Source organism: Anser anser (genome assembly GCF_964211835.1).
Source record: "Anser anser genome assembly, chromosome: 14".
Lineage (NCBI taxonomy): Eukaryota > Metazoa > Chordata > Aves > Anseriformes > Anatidae > Anser > Anser anser.
The window spans coordinates 983659-1004823 of NC_139735.1; the positions used below are offsets into that span (position 1 = coordinate 983659).

Below are 21165 nucleotides of genomic sequence, written 5' to 3' on the forward strand. Positions count from 1 at the left end.
TGGCGCAGGGGAGGCTGCGGAGCCCAGCCTGTGCTGCTCGCACCTCCCATCCCGTCCTGTCATCCCATCCCATCCCATCCCATCCCATCCCATCCCATCCCATCCCATCCCATCCCATCCCATCCCATCCCGTCCCGTCCCGTCCCGTCCCGTCCCGTCCCATCCCATCCCATCCCATCCCGTCCCGTCCCGTCCCGTCCCGTCCCATCCCATCCCATCCCATCCCATCCCGTCCCGTCCCGTCCCATCCCATCCCATCCCGTCCCGTCCCGTCCCATCCCATCCCATCCCGTCCCGTCCCGTCCCACCCTCTGCACCCTGGGCCGGGGGAGCAGGACAGCAGCACGTCTTCTTGCATCCATCAGCACCAGCAGCACAGCTTGAAAAGCCAGGGAAAGAGTTTGCTTTTCTGATCATCAGTCTGAGCTCACTCTTAAGTATAAAAACCCCTCCAAGCTGATGTTGAAACAAGCTCTTTCTTCTTCTTGCAATAGCAGCAAAGAAACCACAGCTTTGATTAGATTTTCTTATTGAAAAAATAAATTTGTACATGGCTCTGGACTACCTTAACAGAAAGTCAAATTTCTACTCTGTTCAGACTCATTATGTTCTTACTTAAGCACTGTCGCTTATTTCCTCCACTGAAATTTCATCCACCGAAATTTAAGAGTTACATGAAGTTAACTCGCACTTCTAGGTTATGAGAACACAGACAGCAGATCTAGTCCCTACCACAACACTGCAATTGAGCTTACATTTAGAGCAGACGAGCCCCGATCGCACGTACAACACGTGAAGCCCTGGGGCAGCCCGGCCTGGCCCCGCAGCCCGCCTGCCCCCTGCGCGCCCCCACCGAGCCGCGGGGCTGCCCCACGCGGCGGCCGGCCGGGCTCCCCGGGCCGCAGCCACGGCACAGAGAACACACGGAGCTACCAGTGGCAATAGAGCCTGATTTCAATAAAAAGATGAAAACAGACTCATTACTAGCAGCAGGTGGAGGGCCTCAAATGCTTTTGGATGATTGTGTCCAGAGAAGGGCTCCGAAGCTGGTGAAGGGCCTGGAGCACAAGTCCTGTGAGGAGCGGCTGAGGGAACGGGGGGGTTTGGGCTGGGGAAGAGGAGGCTCAGGGCAGAGCTCGCTGCTCTCTGCAATGAGCAGAGGTCGGCCTCTCCTCGCAGATAACCAGCGATAGGACCAGAGGGAATGGCCTCAAGCTGTGCCAGGGGAGGTTCAGGTTGGGAATGAGGAGACATTTCTGCTCAGAAAGAGCGGTCAGGCGTTGGGCCGGGTTGCCCAGGGAGGTGGTGGCGTCACCATCCCTGGGGGTGTTCAAGGAAAGGTTGGACGTGGTGCTTGGGGACAGTGTTTAGTGGGTGACGTAGGTGGTAGGGGGACGGTTGGACCAGATGATCTTGGAGGGCTTTTCCGACCTCAATGATTCTGTGGTTAAAGTCGGCTCTTTCTAGGTACCCGGAGTAACTTGCAACTAAGACAACGCTGGTGGAATGCAGGAACACTGTCCTGGTACTAAACATATGCAAGGCTGAGGCATTTATCAAAAATAAATGACTTTAGGAAAACAAGATGCTTATTTTTAGAAGACGACTCGCTGCCGACAATGTTCCAATCAGTTCACACAACTTCACCGGCTCCCAGTGATTCACGCCGCTTTTACCCTCTCCAGGGGATGCCAGCACACACCCGTGACAGCCGCTCACTGCGCACCGCTGCTGGCCCCCTGCACTGCAACCGCTGCAAATGCAGACTTCTTTTGTGCTGAAAGACAAACTAAAGAGCTCAGATTCAGCCCCTCGGCTGTCCTCTCCCAGCCTGAGGTTTGCTAAAACGTGGAACATTCTTATCCTATGCACGACAGAGAGATTTGTAAGCCAAATATATACACGTGTGTGTGTACTGCTTTCGAACAAGCGTGCTTTCCCAGCAGAGCTTGCAGCCCACAGCCCTGCAAACCTGCAGATATTTTACAGTGCAATCAAAAGTTTAGAAAAACTTCAATTAGCCAAGTGCAGACATATGCAAAGAGACAGCACATAATTAGTGAAAAGCAAACTAGATAGTTTGGAACTTAAATGATCTAACACATAATTGGTACATAAGTAAGAATATTTGTTTGTTTATTCTACATGGGGTCACCTACTGCTTCCACCGAACAAAGCTGTCAGTGGTTTTAAAAGGAGTAGGCTTCTGTTTCTTCAGCCAATTATTTTCTCACCAGAGATCAGAGCATCAATAAAAATGAACAAATAAACCAGTTTTTGATCAGCTGAAATATTGGTTATGTGGGATTTTTATCATCTTCTTTATTGCAATAAACATAAACAAAGAATCGCATATGTACCAACACTGCCAACTCTTGTAATTTTTCTTAGCACTTTGTGACAGCTGATGTTTATGCTCATCCACCTGTCTAGAGATAGGGTAGTTGTCGGTTTGGAGGATTCAGGATTTATTTTTAAGAACAAGTGTTGACCCTGGGGTTGCAGGAAACACCTGTGAGCTTCCATCTGGGGGCTAGGTTACTAGTAAGGGCTCTTTAATCATGGCAAAGACAATACAGCTGCTTCACGAGGCACCTGTTTTATAAGCACAGGCTCCGAGGGCTCTGGCTTTTTGGAGGAGGTCAGCTAGCAGGAGGAAGTGTTGCCAGCTCAGCTAGCAGGAGGAAGCTGTTGTCCCTGGTGATGGAGGTCCTCTGCTTGCTCTTGTAAGTAAATCCCATGGGGTATCAAATGAAAGCGGCTGTTCTGTGTCCTTTCAAAGATCCATCTAACTTGTTTCTGTATTTCCTATTATCAGTAACCACTGATGCACCGGAGAAAGTGCATGGGGTGGTCTTTAATGCTTGATGGTAACTTGTTAAGGAGAAAGCAGGGAGCCAACGCAGGGTCTGTGTTATTCTGCACTGAAGTAATGGCTCTAAGCACAGGGAAACCCTTCTTCTCCTCTCCTTTGTAGAAGCTAGCTCTGTATTTCTGGTAAGCTTGTGAGATATAAGTGAGTACAGACCTTGTTTGGCACTTCTGAGACTGTCACGAGCACAGATAGTGTAGTGCTGCCCTGGGCCTGAGCCCAAAGCCTCCCGGGGGGTGAGCAGCACCACAGCCGCTGCCCTGGGCACCCTCCTGCCTGTCCCTGCGGCTGCCTCAGCCCTTGCCTGTGTGGCTGTGGCAGCAAGCGCTGGGCTCTGGGTCAGGAGTGCAAGAAAAGCTCTGAGTGCTCCCAGGGTCTGCAATGCACACAAAATAAAGCTTCAGGTATTCAGGCTAAAAATAATTGAAGGACACTGAAATGCAGTTAAACTCTCAATTTCCCAGTACTAGTGAATGGACACAGCAATCTCTCTGACTCTAAAACTATTAAGAGATTTCTGTGCTCTTACTGAGGGCCTTGAGATTAGTAGATGCCAGCAGCCACTGAGCAAGGATCAGTCAGGTGGAAGCGGCTTCCTTTGGGAGCATACGGGATGTGTTCCTGCCCTACAGAAGGGCGTTGCTTTGTACGAGGCTGGATCCAGGTGGATGTGGTCAGGACAGTTCAGTAAGGGTGTGAATGCTGTACATCCAAACAGCTCTTGGCAAGCTGTGTCTTTGTGCATTTGTCAAAGCTGATGTGTCCTTCAGAAGTGGCTGTGTCACTGTACGCCAAGTCAGTGCTGAACACGATGGAGCGTACGATGACAGGCAAAAATATGGATGAGTACTCTGACATACATACAGGCATCTCCTGGTTTGCATTTTCAGCTAGGAGTACAGGAAAATGCTTCAGATTAAAAATGCAATGTCTGGAAAGGTCTATAGCCTCCAGGCTACCTCCTCTCAGCCCTGGAGGTGATGAACTGGCTTCCCCAGAGCCCCACAGGGAAAGGGAGGAGATGGGCAGGGCTCAGGCACCTGCCCTTCCTGCACTGTCTCCTGCCTCAGTCCCACAGCTCCCCAGGAGGAAAGGACACAGAAGGGAACAGCCTTTCTGGAAAGGCTGTTGAAATATCCCTGACTTTAGTCATGCATATTTATGAATTTGGACTTAGGGTATCGCAGCCGGAAAATTGATAACAATGTTCTAGCAATGAACACTGTTTACATAAACAGTTAGAAACACAAATGATCAAATATCCAATAACCTTATGCAAAGCAGTTTTAAAGGAAATATTTTTTCCTAACAAAACATTTTTTAAGGTTTAACTTAATCTGTTCTCTTCAGTTACTTCATCTCTTGGGAATAAGCACATTAAAACAATGACAATCTGAACAAGCAAGAAAAGGCATTATAGTGTCATTATCAATACAAACCAATTTAAAATGCTTCCCATATTTAGAGGAGGGCTACAGCGTGATTGCAAACAAAACCTCTGATCACTTTTTCAAACAATGCTTAATCTGTTCTATAGCCATGGCTCTGTAGAAGCTGCATCTGCAAACAAAAATTACAGTATGTAACCAAACTTGTCACCACAGCTGAACAAATACATTCTAGCTAATATTTTACTTATTTCACTGTTTTGGAATATATTCAAAGCCAGGACACACAACTTTCAAATGTCTTAATCACTGGTTCTTTTTCTGGGTTCCTCCATGCAGCATTTCCCTGTGCCAATTGCTCATGAGCAGCACAGGATGGAAACAGCCCTGGAAGACCATAATTCAGACTGATGAAATCCAGGTGCAGGAAAATCCTTCTCCCCAAGGCGATGGTTTGTTATAAAAAGCAGTATAGTGGACACCCAGAATATGATACCTGAATTCAGTTGTGGGATGTCTCCTGTTTGTTTTTTTTTAATTCATGGCTATAGAGTGTAAGCAGTTGTGCTGACACGGATCTCAGGGAGCAGTTTGATTTTTGAGCCCTCGAGATGTAGGTGGAGTGGAGCATGGGAAGATCTGCGTGTGGATTGCTCACTGCTTGTCCTAGGCTTGAAGAATAAATGTGCCAGGAGCATCTGTGTTAGGGGTGGACTGTTGGACATGCTCAGTTTTGTAGCCTGAGCACTGCCATTGCCTATAGGGCCCCTGCCAAGCAGCAGTCAGGGTCAAGTGATGGCTTTTCCCCCAGACAGAAGGACCCTAAATACAGAGGCAGGAGCCTCAGTGGCCCGAGGGAAAGCTAGGAGATGGCTCCTGCCTGTGAAATGAGCGCTGCAAGGAGCACATGAAGCTGCCTGGCAGCTTCACGAAGAGCAGGTCTCTGCAGTGTGAAAAGGAAACAGTGTGAGGAGGCTCCTGGGGGTCTGGGGCTGTGGCTGCCAGCACCAGCTGGGACCACGCAGCTCCCAAAGGGCCGCATCCTGCTGCAAGACCTGAGCCAAAGCCAGGCTTGGTGGGAAGGGGGAGGCATCCTTCACATCCCACAGCAGTTTGGTCTCTGAAGGCAATGTTTCAAATGTGATGTGAAGAGCAAGATGTTAGCAGTCCCGAGCTCCTTAATCTCCCCACTCAGAAGCAGCAACACAAACTTTCAAACATTTCCCCTTCTGGGGGAGAAGGTGGCCAGGTGTGTCACTGCACGGTGTCCTCACTCTGCCGCTGGCCCTCTCCAGACCCCGTAACAAGGGGAAAAACATGCTGGCTACAGTAAGGAAGCAGCTGTGAGGCTGCAGTGATGTCAAGTTGCTCTCATATACAGTCTTGTAATGGTTTTTCATGAAATATTCATAACTCATCCCATCCCCATTAGTACTTCAGCACCTGCCGGAGCTGTGGAGCAGGAGTGGTGCCGTGTGCCCTTGCCTGCTCTAACGGTGCTGCACAGCCGCTCCTCCCCAGTGCTCCCAGAAAACACAAATTAGCTTAAACACCCCTGGCTACTGCGCAGGCTGCTCAGTCAATGTCATCTTAACCGGGATAATTATGGAAAATACTAATTATCAGTAATGGGTGGGAGGTTATGATTTTTTTGTGCTCTGGGAGATCCCGAGAGCCCTCTGCACGTCAGCATGGCTGCCCTGCAGGGATGAGCCTGGGCACTCCCCCCTGCAGCACCCCGGGAGCAGGATGAAGGGGAAGGGACCCCACACCCTGGGCAGTGCCACTGCCTTTTGGGATGGGAACAGCATCTTCTGAACACTGTGGGCCCTAACGAGTGCCTGGGGCTTGTTTGCATGCAAGAGGAATGAGCAATGGCAGCAGGCATGAGGGAGGATAAATGAACCTGATTATACCTACACCTGCAACTATCGTCTTTGCCCTTATGCCATATGTTTGCGTTGTCTTTCGTGGAAACCTTCTCTGCAGCTGTTATTGCCAGGATGTAAATGTGAAATGCATCAAGGACAGGTAATAGACCAAGATTTATTTTTGCTGGTCCAGTCACTTGGCCACAGCCAGACCTCAGAAATGCATTCTCTTGTTAGCAGTAAGCCTGCAGATGTTTGCTCACCGAGTTAACCCTTGGGATGTGTTGCTTTCCTCAGCTGAGAGATCTCACCTGCCTGCAGCTCATTTCAAAACCAGGAGGTGCTGGGACTCTCCTTCTTTGTGGATTGGGCTCTACATGAAACTCCAACACCACAGACCAGTGCCAACTTCCCAGTGACCAGCCTGAGGACAGGGCATGGGTTAGACAGGGCAGTTGAAGCTGTCCCCAGCTCAAAAGTCAGCCAGAGCAACAGCTTTGTTTCATGCTGGGGATGAGAATACTGCACAAATGATCCCGAGGAGGGAAGAGGCTGAGGAATAATAAGTTGGGGTGGGAAGAGGAATGTAAACATGGACTCTGTCAGGAGAGCATTTGGGGGCTGAGAAGACCCTGTGCAGCAGAGCCTCTGCCCCGTTCCTCGTTGCCATCCCACAGCTGGCACCCGTGCCTGCCTGTGGGGACCAGGCGGCAGCACGATGCCCGGAGCCCGACAGGGAAGGGTCAGGCAGGAGGGAGCTGTCAGCAGCGCACAACAAACCCCTGCTGAGCAGGGAAATCAGGGAGCTGTGTCAAACCTCGCCCTGCTGAGAATGTGCTGCCAGCATTGGTCCCCAGCAGATGTGAAGCCAAAGCAGAATAAAGGCTGGCACACCGGGGGCTGGCCTTCAACATGTGCAGAAGCCCTTCTCTGGATTATGGGACACGAGGCCAGAGAAATTGTATGGAAAATGCACACAGGTGCTCCATGCAAAGCACTGATATCTTTGCATGAAAATCAGTGCTGCGTGGTAGGTGTAAAGTGGTTTGCTGAGGGGCAGAGGCTGAGCGGAGCCAGGGCACCGGCTGTGCTCGGAGCCGCGCTCCTTCCCCTTCCCGCGGGTCGCAGGGAGCGCAGCACCAGGCCCAGGGGGAATCAGAAGGGCCACTGGGAAGGAAACGGCCAGTACACAGAAAGAGGAGTTTCAGGCAGAAGTAGATGTTTTCGATCTAAAGTTACAAGGAAAAGAGATGAGAACATGGGCACGTGTGCATGCACACACAAAAGAAAAAAATGACAGGGAGAGCAATAATAATAGCCAGAAGTAATTTGTTCTTAACCTGTTAAAAATAAAAATAGCTAGTGAACAAGTTCACTACGTGGACCATCTGCATTTCATAAGCATAAGTTAAAATCCTGACACCATCTGTTCAGTTGGAATTTTAATACTGTACCAATATGCCAAACCACAATTACGTTAGCAAGGACAGCAGCCTCCTCATTTACCAACAACTCGCTGCCATGCTTTAATGAGACAGGGGACCTAAAAGCAGCCAACTGGGAGCAAAACGAAATGGGTTGCTTGCTGCTGCCCCTGGCACGGGGTGGGCAGGCACGGGTGGGCGGTGGGACCCGGGGAGCCGCCCTCGCAGCCGCAGCGTAACCAGGTGATTTGGGCAGGAATTGAAGGCTAAAAAGCAAACAGAAAAAAGCCTCTGGATTCTCACGGAATGTAATTTGTTCGCAGTGCCAGCAGTGCATTTGCCATCCTGCGGAGCTTGCTGCCTCGGTGAAGCCCTTCCAGGGGAGAGATCCATCACCGCCCTGAGAGGGTCCAAGCCAGCCGGCGCCGCGCAGCGCTGCTCGTCGTGGCTCGGAGCTCGCTACCTGCCAGGCATCCGCCGCAGCCACCTCTCGTACCTGTGTCTGCCCCTGTGATGCACCAAAGGGATCCCAGAAAGACCCAGATCGGCTGGCACTGCGAATGCAGGTTGAGTTTGAATTTGATGGCAAATGTACATTTTGTGAAGTGTCTAAAAAAAACCTTCTTTTGACAAATGAGCCAAGCAAGATTTACACCATCTTTTAACTAATTAGTCCTAGGGAGGCTGGTGAAAGCCTTTGCATAATTTTTATTGGTTCTAGTGGGGAAAAAATCCACTGAAAAGTGGAAATTAATATAGTATCTGTCAAGCCTTCTTCAGTGATTTTTTTTTTGCTTAGCAGTATTCTATAGTTACAAGCCATACATCATGTTCTGTACGTCCTAGGATCAATTTCTTCAAGCAAGAGAACTGGAAATGTGTTCCTTTTCCACTCTAAATGATGTAAAATGAAAGAAACTGAGGCAGGAGAGGGAAGGAAGGCAAAATACTGACAAGTGAATAAATCTTAAAGACATAACACGCAAACATTTTTTCCTGATCAATGGCACTATATAAGCATGTTCATGAAATTTAATTAAGTTCTGTGCCTCAAAGAAATCCATGTGCAATAGTTCAGTGTAATTATTTATTTACTGTCTGACATGTAGCTTTTAGCTTTCATCCAGAAAACGATCGGTTTCCGCTGCATTTTCGTGAGCAGGTGCGCAGCAAGGAGGCAGCAACTCAAATGGTTTGAGGGAAGGCTTCCTCTCCTCTCCTCTCCCAGCCTGCAAGTCGACTGCCTGCTCACGAAGAAAACCTACGGCCGTGTTTAGGTGTGCTTCGAGTACGATGTGGTTTGTATCGAAGCCACCAGCACAGGTTTCTACATGTGGACTCCTGCAGCTTTAGGCCCCGGGCTGTGCCAGCATGAAGCACCATGCGCAGCCCCTGCTCCCTTCCCTGTGGCGCTCAGCCCGCAGGGGGACGTTCCCTGCTCGCAGAGGACCAGGACGCATCCTGCACCGCATCCTACAGCGGGAGCCCCCGGGGATGTGCAGGCGCTGCCACCGGCCGCATGCGGCAGCCCAGGAGGCAGCCGACCTCTCGGCACATCACGCAGACAGGTGGGTGAGCTGACCCCATCCAGCCACTGCTTCGTGCCCTTCTGCCCCATTCCCCCAGGCAAGTTTCACTATTTTCCTTGAAGGCTGAGATTTTCAGAATCTAAAGAGATATGGATGTCACGTTTCTCGAGACAAAGCAGATGACTTTTTTTATCTTGTTTTTATCTTTCTGTTTTTGAATTGCCATGTTTTCGTGCAGTTCTTTTTCCCAAAGGAGAAGATATTTAGATCCAGGATTTGGTTTCAAAACCCACAGGGGTTTGAATCTGTCATCTTGGATTGAGTTTCCACAAATTCATCTCTTTGCAGGATGTGGATGTGTAGCATTGCATCCATTCAGCTTGTTTCATCTGTAATGCTAAGCCCAAAAGAAGAAATAGCTGAACAGTATGGGGTCCTGGTTGGAAAGAAAAGGAACAAAATCCAGTTCTGCTGCAGCAGATGTGGATGCTATGGGAGCAGTGGCTTCTGCCTGTTTACATCTAGACCTTAATGACTCCATGATCTTTGTCTGGGCTGGCAGAGGTGCCATGGCCTTGGCAGAAGCCCCCCGGGGGAATCAGCAAGGAGCACAGTGAGCAGGAGCCTGGCCTCTTCCCGGTGGTGGGGATCTCGCCAAGGTGTGGCAGCTCTGCCCACAGGCCCAATGGGCACTGACCTTTCAAACCCTTTGCAACAGACTGTGGCTTCTGCCTCCGCCTGGGGGACTCTTCAAAGCAACTGACTCTTTAATCAAATCTTTACTTGTGGAAGCATTTTCATCAGCCTCCTTATTTAAATATTCTTTGTCTACTTAAAATAAGGGAGACCAGCTTTCTATCTGCAGACTCTGCCTTGGAAGAAGGGAATGAATTATTCCTCAGGTAATATAAGTGCATTGACTTGAGAGAATACAGGATTTGTTCTCCTGAATGCTCACAAATGAATGAAATCAAGCACACCCAGGAACAACTCCCTCCCAGCTAGGAAACACATGCCTTTACACCTTGATAACTGTGACTTCACCTGGGCAAGTAACAGCACCTGGGGCCTGCACATGGTTTAGGTTAAACATCTAAAAGAATGAAAAACTTTAATCAAGCTATGGGTGCAGAACCTCTAACCTTTCAAGGGTTTAAGAGACAATGGCAGGATCGAGAGAAAGTCATTCTATCCCAAAATGCCAGGGATGGCAGAGGTAAATCAGACAGAAAAGCTTTCAGGCTACAGCATGTCCTGATAAAATTAATGAGACTAAAGCAACCCACCTTCAAGAAGTTGTCAGTGATATCTTTCAGATACTGACCTATCAAGAAAGCACAGCTGTACTTAAGTACACTGAATAAATTTACTGTGAAACAATGAGATCTCCCATAACAAGCCTTCAAATTAGCCAAGCTGCATGGGAGCAACCACTTTTGTCAGTGGGAAGGAGCCAGACAGGGATAATGCCCTGCAGAAATGCTTGGTCCTTCAGCTGTTGCACCTGCTGCATCCTTACTGAGCTCATCAAAGCTTTTGCAATTAACCTGAGGTCTTTGTATTTACTCTTCTATCTATCAATATATCAAATAACACTACATATTAAAAATAATGGAAAAAATTTTATATAGTACTACTCATGCATAAAAATATTACAACTGATCTGTATTGGGCCATTAATTCAGAAATACAATTCCCCCCCTTAATTCTACAAGAAGGTACTCATTTTTAAGGAAGATTTGCTTATAAACTAGGGGTAAACCTTTTTTCCACATTTATACTGCAATATTGTGCTAAACAACAACCACCAGGCACCCACTTGATGACCAGTCCCCTGCATGGGCTTTGATGATGACCTAATAACTAAGAGAGAAACCCAAAGAAAGCTATTCATCAAATTCCTCCTTACTGATGTCTGCGTGTTAGAAGCACGGAGACTTTAGGTTTTCAATGAAGCATCCCAATTTTTTCAGCAGCCCCCGCCTTCTGCTTTGATGCCCAGCCTACGCTCGGTTGCCATATGACACCACACTAAGGCAAAGACTGCAAGAGAAAATTCTCATTCGATATGAAAGCATCCATTACCAATACAGGTGTTACATTTAGTTTAACTGAAGATCAGTAGTCGAATTCTCATATGAGTATGCAAACAGTAAATTTGTAAAAGGCCTTCTTTTTCCAGGCTTGAGCTTAGCCTCTGTAATCCTTCTGTTCCTATATGGAACAAAATGTTCAACTTCCCCATGCTACAAGTGAAAAACCTGAGCTGAGAAAAAATCAGCTCTTCATAGGAGCATAAATAAACATATTTTCAAGCTCTCTGATGGCATGCTCCCTCAAGCTTTGCTCTGAGTTTTTGGCCTTGAGAATATTTAAAGTGCAAAATTCAGCCAAAATCAGCATGTTCCACTGGGTTCTATTTCAGCCTGATTTAATTCTGGTGTAAAAATATATTCTGATTCAGTTTGATGGAAATTCAGTCTGAAGTTCTTAAAATAAGATTCCTCCAAAATATGCAGAGACAGAGAACTTTTTCTTTCGGTTTGGCTCTCAGGCCCTGGACGAAGACGGGTGCAGGAGCAGAAGCGCTGCAGCCCCATCCCCACGTGCAGTCGGAGCTCAGGCCGGGGGCAGCGCCTTCGTGCAGCTCTTCCCTCTGGAGTACTACTTGCAGGTGCCAGGGTGCGGTCAGAGCCGGGCCAGTCGGGGGGTGCATGAGACCGATGTCCCTGGGAATGGTTTCACATCATAAAGGGAACAAGGGTCCTAAGAAAGGGGAGGACTCGAACAGCAATTTTCCAGGCGCCCCAACTGCTCTCTGGGGAAATACGCACTCACTGCAGGGGAATTGCCTCCCTGGGGGCTCGGCGCTGCGGTGAGCTCAGGGCTCTCCGTAGGGGCCCCGAGGAGGCAGCGGGGATGTCGAGGCGCCAGGACACCCAGCCCCTCGAGGTACAGGCCAGTGATCACAACTCCCACTAGCCAGCCAGACCCAGCACTTGTTCAACCAAGTCATTTCTACGTGAGGTTTTCACCGTGGATTACAAACCAAGGCAGCCAGGGGTTTCTTCACTGCATTTTGGGTAAGGGAATATTTTAGCTGCCTTAGCAGCTAATCAATGAGCTCCTATAAATTGCTAATCACTGTTAGTAGATTCAGAACAAGTACTAAAAAAATTTTAACGCCAGTAATTTATGAACCAGCTTCCTAAGCCCATCCAGTTATTACAGCTGTAGAGTGCTCGCACCAACACTCGGCTTACGGACGGGAAGGTATTTTACATGACTGGTAGTCGATACAAAGCGGTCAATGGGATCACACTCTAATTGAACAGTTTATATTTATGGCTATTTCAACAATGCTCATAACCAGCTATCGAAATGTAAAAAGTATTATCACAATTCCAGGCTTCTCACTTAAAAAAAAAATATTATTAGAAAACTAATGTAACAAGATAATTTGAGAAAATTAAGGAAAACAGCCTACACAGTACTCTGATGTCCAGTATGCTGCTCACTCCCTATTTCATTTGCCACTACTAGCAGAGATAAAACCAAAGGCCATTCACTCCAAAAGAAAAGTCCAAAGTTCTTAGGAAGGCTTTAGTAAGGGCCAATAGCACCAAAATAAAAAACAGCCTCCCACATGACTAGTACAGGGAGATGTTATCTTCTGTACTGAGCTTTGATATCACATATTGGTCATCATACCTGAATTTTTACCGACTTCAGAGGCATTGCAGATGTTCAGCCCTCCTCGAATAATCAAAATTATAAGCTCAATTACATCATCAAGTTTAAAGCTCGACGTCCATTGTTCCTTAAGATTTACCCTAACCTAGTGCACCTGAAGCACTGGGTTAAAATCAGGCTGCGTAACAGTGGCAGAAATGTTTTATGTTGTTCCAGCACTAACTTGAGCGTGCCTTCTGAAAGTAATGGGCTGAAATCGCTCACGGAAAATTCATTGGAATGTCCAGTTCATTCGCCGTTACATTTTGGACACAACTTAAGAAATTCCATCAAGTCTAACTCCTATTTTCTTCCTTCATAAAAAAATGGTTTTGAGTTAGATTCATAAAAGGTTACTGTTACTCTTTTCAAAGATGTAATTTAGATTTTGCTTCTTGTCTCTATATTTACTGTATGTTAGACTTGAACTTGAAAAGCCGAAAAAAAGGAGAAGAAACTGAGAAAATGTTGTGGTTACAAATTTAAACAAATCCAGGATGACTTGAAAAAAAAACCTGCTGCAAGGAAGTGTTTGTCTGTATATACAATATGTTGCTGATATTCATTGAATGGCAAATATCTGTGTTATGTTTTCTTATTTACACTCCTTGCTCTTTCTGATTTCTTTTTTCCTTAGAACCACCACTACATTTCAGCAAGTTTTAAAAAAGGCCTGAGCCCATCAGATGGAGCAAAGCCCTGGAAGACTGGCTGCTGGGAGCGATTCCTCCCTGCTGCGCAGAGACCAGCCCAGCGAGACCGGAATATTTTCTCCTCTAAGTCGCCACCCCACGTGCCCAGCTGTCCTCCCTCCGAACCCGGCGGGCGCAGGCTGGCGGTGCCCTTTCCTTATCTGCCCCGACGGCAGCTCAGGGACGTCTCGCAGGGACATCTCTGGGTGTGTTACGGTAAGGGGACCAGCCGGTCCATGGAAACGTACTGCGGGATCTCATGCACACCATTCCTGGAAAACATCCAGCTCCAGAGGGGTTGGGCTGCAGTTTAAAATACAGTGATAGTTTTCCTAAATGCCAGCCCTGCTTCGTTAATCCTTTAGTCGTCACAGTCGCTCTCTGGATTACGGAGCAGGAGCAGCAGCAGCAGCAGGACAGCCTTCGCAGCGGAGGCTCTGCCTCCAGGTGACCGCCAGCCCTGCAGCAGCGGGCCATGAGAGCCTGCCCGCAGCCCGCCATGGGCCTCCCAGTGCAGAGCCAGTACTCCCAGCATCTCCCCATACCGCACTAGGCCTGCACAGCCCTTCTGGTGGTTTGAAACGACGGGGGAGTCCCAAACGTCAGGCAGCTGAGCAGACCAAAGGCCAGGCCCCCGCCACTTCCAGCAGGGCTCGCCCTGCCGCGGGAGCTCCCCGGCCCGCTCCCGGCGCAGAGGCCCTGTGAGCACGGGCGGGCAGGTTTGTGTTTTCCTGGCAGGAATCCTGCCTTGCTGCCGAGCAGGGCTTGCAGCAGAGGGAGGATTTGCACCATTAAGTTGTACGTTACAGCGGCAAGGTAACAGATCTATATATTCATGTTAAACATCTATATTGAACGTTCGGGTCGATGAAGATCCTACCAAAGGCATACGGAACGCCAGCCAGGCCGTGAATGCTGGGCAGCGACAAAGGCCGGTACGCAACGGCCACCCGAGCTGGTTCCCAAACGTCGCTATTCATACATCACTACAATGAAGCCTGAGTCCTGTACCCACCCAGTACACTTTTTCACCAAGCTTTGCTTCAGTTATCCACTGAGCTGAAGATTTTTAGACTAATCTAACAACCAGATTCGATATTATTGGTTTCCAATAAATAATAGCATTTTTCATCTATGGAACAACTCTAATCAAACTGACAGCCTCTGCAGGCTTCTCAGTCTGCCATGACAAAGTGGGAAAACATCACCCATCACTCAAGTATGACCAGAAAGCTGGGAGCAAGGTCCTTGTGACTCCTGTGAATACGCTAACAGACTTGGCTGACTGTGCTACACCCCCACCACGTGCAGACGAGCATCCTTGTGAGCGCTCAGAGAGTTTTGGTCAGCGAGATGGACCAGGCTCACTGACAATGACAATAATTACCTGGAAACAAACATCTCCTGTCTACAGGAAAGGAAGACTGCATTATTCATCGGATTAGATTTTATTTTGTTATCTTTTAGGCCATTTTTATCTTCACTGATACAAAACCAGACAAAACAAACTACTAGAACATACAGGTCTATCAGTTTAAAGGTAAAGGAAAATAGGTGGTTTATCTTCTTCATCTAAGCCTTTGGCAGCAGAGCTGTAGCTGTCACTGCACAAGAGGGTTCATCTTGTTAGGCAAATTTCTACCACACAGTTCATTTATGAGTCAGCGATACGCACATCAGCGTGCGATCTTTTAGCTCTGCTCACACGTACAAGGGGGCTGGCCGTGGGCGGCTGCGTTATTCCCAGGGGATCGTGTTGGATGGACGACACCGGGATCGCCCCAAGGATGCGTGTCCAGTGAACAGCCATCAGAGCACCCTTGCAGAGGGTATCGCAGAATCACGGAATCATAGAATATCCGAGTTGGAAGGGACCCACAAGGCTCATCGAGTCCAACTCCTGGGTCCCCAAAGGACCACCCAAAAAAATCAGACCACGTGTCTGCTCAGCTTTCCTTCTGCACAGCCCCAGCCAAGAGGTCTCATCTGTTTAACCCAGAATTTGACATCTACTTCAGAAATACCTCAGCCTCCTGCCAGCAAGTGACAACGACACCCAGCCAGCATCTTTGTGAAAGAGGGAGGCGAGGAGGCCGGAATTGAGAACCGCCGCTAGAGCCAGCGGAGGCAGCGCCCATCCTTCAGCAGCGAGAGCCTTGTCAGCTAACGGCTGGCTGTCGGAGCTGCAGGGCCAGGAGTGCCCCACGGTTTCCTTGGAGCATTTGCAGATGCCTGAGCTGCAACCTGCGCACAGATGTGAAGTGCCCGGTGCAAGGCGAGGCTTAAGCCAACCAGGCCGGTTGTTCTGATTGCCTCACATTTGCTCAGACTTTGCAAACGGCCTCAGGAAGGGCAGGGACAGGCATCTATCTCAACCTCCATATTCTTTTCTGCCAGTGAACTTGAAGGAGCTTTTCTCAAGCCCTCTCCACCTGCCTGTTGTGGGGAAACATTTGGGATAAATTGAAGGCTTGACGTCTCTAACAAATTATCTTGGTGTAGCTGTCAGTACCCCCATCTTTTCCCTAGTTCTTTCCCTCCAGATTGTGTGTGAATTTTCTCACCCTTTCCTCCATCTGTACTTCTATATTTGCTCCTTTTTGCCTAGTGTCTCTCCTCTCCCCCTCCTTTGCTGCTCCAGCTGAGCAGAGGGCACCCGGTGCCTCGTGCTGCGGGCCGTGCCCCTGGCCGGGGAGCCACGCGAGCAGAGGCAGGGGCTGCCATGATGCACTGCAGTCAAGACCTCTCCCCTGCACCAGGGACTGTTCTGAGAGCCTGTTACAATCCCTGCCGCTGAAAAGCAGAGAGAAGGGACGTGCCACAGGGTCCTGGGGGGCACAGCGATACCCCAAGGGGCCGAGATGCCACTTCTCCCCACCCTAGCCCGCCCCACAGCCACGCCACGCTGCTCCCAGCTGCTCTGCAGACACACACACGCGGTGCCGTGTCGCTGACCCGCTGCCCGAAGCTAAGGCCTCCTCCTCCTCCTCCATCTCCAACCTGTCGTGTTGCACTTCTGGCACTCACAGCGTGCACGTGCAGGACGGTCACCCACAGTCCTGGCAGCTCTGCACGCCTGCATCCAAGCAAAAAGGGCTGGTGTGTAGGTTATGGGACGTGGTGAGAAGGAGCCTGCTTCTGGCACTGCGAAGCCAGGAATGGGGCCAGGCTACAGAAGGCTGAGCCAGCCCATATGCTTTAACACCACCACCACCGCCACCCCCCAGCACGCACCAGATGTTCCCGTGTGTATCTGTGATTCATCCCATTGTAGAGGTTGGAAACAGTTTAAAATGAAGATCTAAGCAGAGGCTATCACGCTCTTCAAAGATTTGATTGTTTGGAGATGGGGTTTTACTTCAAGATCATTGACAAAACAGGAGAGAAAACCACCAAAGTGTTCAATTCAGAAATCCAACTGTAGGTAGTATTTTTTTTTTTAATTTCATTGACATAACAGAAACTGGAGGGAAAGAAGATGCACGAGCGGAACCCCCATCCCTTCCTCCACTCGTGCTCCACCTGTGAGCAGGAACGCAGGCTGCAGCTCCTGCCCACCCACCACACAGCGACTGCGTTTCAAAGAACTGCTTAATTATGGGCCTAATGGATCAGCACAGCCTGTCTCCAAACCCTGCTTCGCCTTGGCCTACTTGAAGCTGGAGCGGAGCCCAGCTGCGCTCCCAGGATTGCACTGTCATCCTGTGTGCGGGCTTTGCAGCCCATCTCACCACCCACTCAGCAAAACAGCTGCAGGTTTGCTGTTCTGGACGCTTTCTGCGTGCCCTGCATTTCGGGAAAAGCTCCTCCACAGAGAACACGAATCTCCCATTAGCCTTAATAGCACCTAAACTTGAGCGAGGGGATAAACTATCATACAATATTAATCACGCAATGCTGTTAACAGCACACACTGTACCCATGTGAATAGCTGCACGGTTTACACCCCCATCAGCCCATCTGATCTACTTCCAGAAGGATTTGTGTATGAAGAATGTTCTTTATCTTCATGCCAACCACAGCTATTTTACCTTTTGAGGAGTATTTGGTGCACGCTGTGTGTTTGGTGCATCAAAACACTGTTTCCCCCTCTATTCTTCTTCCTTTGGAAACAGTCGTCCCTTCTCAGCTCTGGACCCCCTCAGCTGTGCATTTCACAGGAGCTACTGAGCTGCTCTGCGACGACCACCTTTGCATCTCTCTAACCAGTTGTTTTAGACACCACCCATGTTTAGGACCATTAACCTGACTGCAACAGCTTGATGAATTAATGCTAATATAGACACAGTTGGCAGCTTCTAATTAAATAATTATGGCTAAACAGCTGCAGAGAAGTTGTAATATTCCACTAGAACGCCAGATGTCAATTTTATTGGTCCTCAAAGTTTAAAATGAAAGCCTTTGGGAGGTTTGGAAAGGGGCTCCTTTTGCTCCAGGTGAATTCTGCAGGCACCGTGCTGCTCCCCGCGCCTGGCTGCGGCCAGAGCCCACGCACACCGCCGGGAACCTCTGCAGCCCCCAGCAGCTCTAGCACAGCGAGCAGCAACCAGCACGAAGCGTAACAGAGAGATTTGGATTGAGATAAAAGAGTGGTTCGGCATCACAGTCATTGCTTTGCCTAGGGAAGGACCCTTGGAAAAATCCATCTCTGAAACTGCACCAGTGTCAAAAATAGACAAAACTGGTATGAACCAAATGCAAAACCTGTTGACTGGATACGTCTTTCCAAGAACTTTAATTGAATTGGGCATTCTGTGTATTGGTGGGAGAAGATTTTGTGATGCCTGCTATAAAATTTCACTCTCCAAAATTCGTAAGGTACCTCTCATCTTGGTACCCTAACTGTAACAATGTGGAAGCAAAAGGCAACCTTTGAAGGTAAAAATTCAAGTAATATGGAAGTCAGTAGTCTGTGTTTGTTAATTTGTGTAGAACCTACTTTCATCCTCTCTTCAATTAGCAAAACATTGAGCTTATAGAGAACTTTTTTTCCCAATTCTAAATTTAAATACAATTTATTCTAATCCATTCATTTAACTACATGAATTGTTCTCCTCTAACTTGTACAAGACACTATAATTTTCAAACACGAGAAGCCTAATAATAGAAATCATCTATCCTTGTTAGCATATGAGCCGATCCAAGACCTTTGAACCATTTTGCTACGAAATCCAGCTAGAAAACTAATTTTACGTAAATCTATGCATGTCAAAAATACAGATGGCTCTTCAGGATGCTAACTTAAGCATCATTACATAAGCAGACTAGGGTTGCCTGTTGAGCTGAGACACAAGAGTAGATGGCGCTGAACCCAGTATTACACACCAACTATTCACTTCCTGATACATCTTTCATCTAAAACTTTTGTCAGCTCCCCACATTACCAAGCCTGCCAACTGTAAGCATTGCACACAGCGTGGCAGGTCTGCAGGCAAAGCAATTTTTATCCTTCTTTAAATCCCTCTGCCCAAAGCAGCAGCTGGCTAAAGCCCATTTGTACAAATGGACTGGGAAAATGTTCCATCCTTCACCCTCTTTAGATGAAAATGGAAGAAAACATCCTCACGAACCTCTTGCACATTTAAGCACAGCAGTTGGGGAACGATTTTCTGATACAGAATTATAGAATCAAAATCACCCTCGTGTTACCATTGGTAACAGTACCTCTACCTGAATATCAACTTAGAAAGTTAATGAGCCTGCTAGAGCTATCAGCTAAAATTACCACAACAGTATGTGATCCGATGTGATTGCAGTAAGCAGGGCAGATACTTCTCATTACGAGGACTGTTTTTCATAGGCATGTTGCATAACAAGGCACAGCAACTCGCCTCTCTCTGCTCTGAGCCCTCATTTCAGAGCACATCAGTTGGCTCTGAGAAGGCTCCCCGTTGAAAAGCAGCCAGGGGGACGGGATTTTGTTTTCCCTTCCCTGCATGTAAGTGTGTCGGGTTTGCTGACAGATGGTTTGGCCGACTACGCTTGACTATTATCAAGCAGCTTTTACCTTTGCAAATTGAATCCCATTTGCAGATTTTCTGTAATTAAATCTGCAGCGCGTTTGCAAGGCTCGCATCGCATCGCGCTCGCAGGCAGAAGCGTGCAAGGCCCGCGGGCGGCTGAGCCGCACAGCCAGGGGCACGGAGCCTTCGCCGCGGGGATGGGCGCTTTCGGCAGTCTGTGCTGCCACCTAGCCAAGACCAAGGCACCGAGTTCAGCCTTGCTTTACCTTTTGCAAGCTTAAACTGAAGCGTATCACCCCAGAGCAAAATAAAGCTTCGGTCCGCAGCAGACCCAAGGAAATGTGCACTTTCTGGGCTTTGAGAACCGTACGGTCAGAGACGGGCTTCGAACAGGCAGTTACGCTTCCCTTAGAAATGCCTCGTACTTACGGTAGAAGACATATTCAGTGTAGCTGGACCAGACCTTGTCGTCAGTGTACTGATTGACAAAGGAAGCCGTCACAGAGGAGTTGCAGGCCACCATGTGGAATCCACACTCAGATAACATGTCGAAAGCCCTCTCCAGATGCTTGAACTTGAGATAAAACCTGGAGGTGTACCTTTCTGGAGCTCTGTCTGGGTCTCTGCTTTCATTCAAACTTTCTCCAAAGACCTCTTTGACCAGAGCAATCCTTCCACAAACCAAAATCCTTGGGACCCTCCTGAATTTGGCGTCTGCTTGGCTCTCCCTGCCAATAGTGCACGACCCCCGGTACCCAATGGTAATGAATCCCCACTTCCGATCCGATGGTAAGAGCGACGAGGGTGGGCATATTCTCGTGTCACTGCCTTGGGAGACCTCTTCATAGTCACTGTGGCAATAATCGTCGGGGCTTTGCTTGCTGTCATCGGGAGTCAGCAGTTTGACCAGGTCCGGGAGCTGGAAGTACTCAGCCTCCCTCTTGAGCCTTCCCTTCTCCGGGAAGTGGTCGGGCAGAACCACTTGCTTGTCCCTGAGATAGTCCAGAATATAGCGGAAAAGAAAGCCATCTCTGTCGATGAAGAATCTTCCCTTAGAGTCCTTAGCCAGATCGTTGGCTGTCTCTCTTTTTGGGGTGAACATTTTCCACAGCAGGGAGTGAGGGGTGCCAACCAAGGTGGAGTGGCGAGTGAAGTAAACCTGGCCACCCACGTTTAGCTCCACGACCTCCGGGAAGGAGTGCAGCCCGGTCCCTTGCTCCCGAGCAGGAAGGTAAGTCCTGCAGTTGCCACTTAGAGCCATTGTATTTTAAAAAGGAAACCAACAGCAAGGAGCAGCAGGACTGTCGATCACGGCAAAGTGTAGAATAAGGCTCCCAACATTAAGGAGAAATGGGGTGAAAGGAAAGTGAGGAAACAAAAAAAAAGAGAAAAGAAAAAAAAGGTTTGTCTAAAAAAATTGGGAATTGTCCATGAGTAACTGTGTGGCAGAAGTGGCTTGTATCCTAAGCCATAGGGGCTGGAGAGCAATCACTTCACGAAATGCAATCACATCATCAGATCTTCCAACAAAGCCATCAAAATCAAGGTCAAGCCAAGCCTACGATCCTTCACGGGTCTGTTAAAAGGGAAAACAAAATAAGACACAAATTATTCTCTTAAGCAACCCAGAAATTGCAACAGAGAGAAGCCGATGGTTTTTGAAAGCCGTTAGCTCTCCTGCTAAACAGATCTAT

General features: G+C 48.5%; 1 protein-coding gene and 1 long non-coding RNA gene across 4 annotated transcripts in view; one reads left to right on the plus strand and one right to left on the minus strand.

Annotated features, from left to right (window-relative positions):
* Nucleotides 1–21165, minus strand: part of KCTD16 (potassium channel tetramerization domain containing 16) — a 60709-nt gene that overhangs the window by 38698 nt on the left and 846 nt on the right. For 2 of the 3 annotated variants that reach the window (XM_083799245.1, XM_083799244.1), the window contains exon 2: nt 19901–21047. In XM_083799245.1, coding sequence (XP_083655371.1) covers nt 19901–20732 — 832 coding nt within the window. In that variant the 5' untranslated portion in view covers nt 20733–21047. Of the gene's footprint in view, nt 1–2740; nt 3763–19900; nt 21048–21165 lie in introns of those variants that run through there. The other variant, XM_083799246.1, reaches the window with a different exon arrangement.
* On the plus strand, nt 1041–12083 carry LOC310881704. Its single transcript, XR_014572511.1, has 4 exons — nt 1041–2726; nt 7879–8121; nt 8718–9123; nt 9433–12083. It is a non-coding gene; the product is annotated as an uncharacterized lncRNA (long non-coding RNA).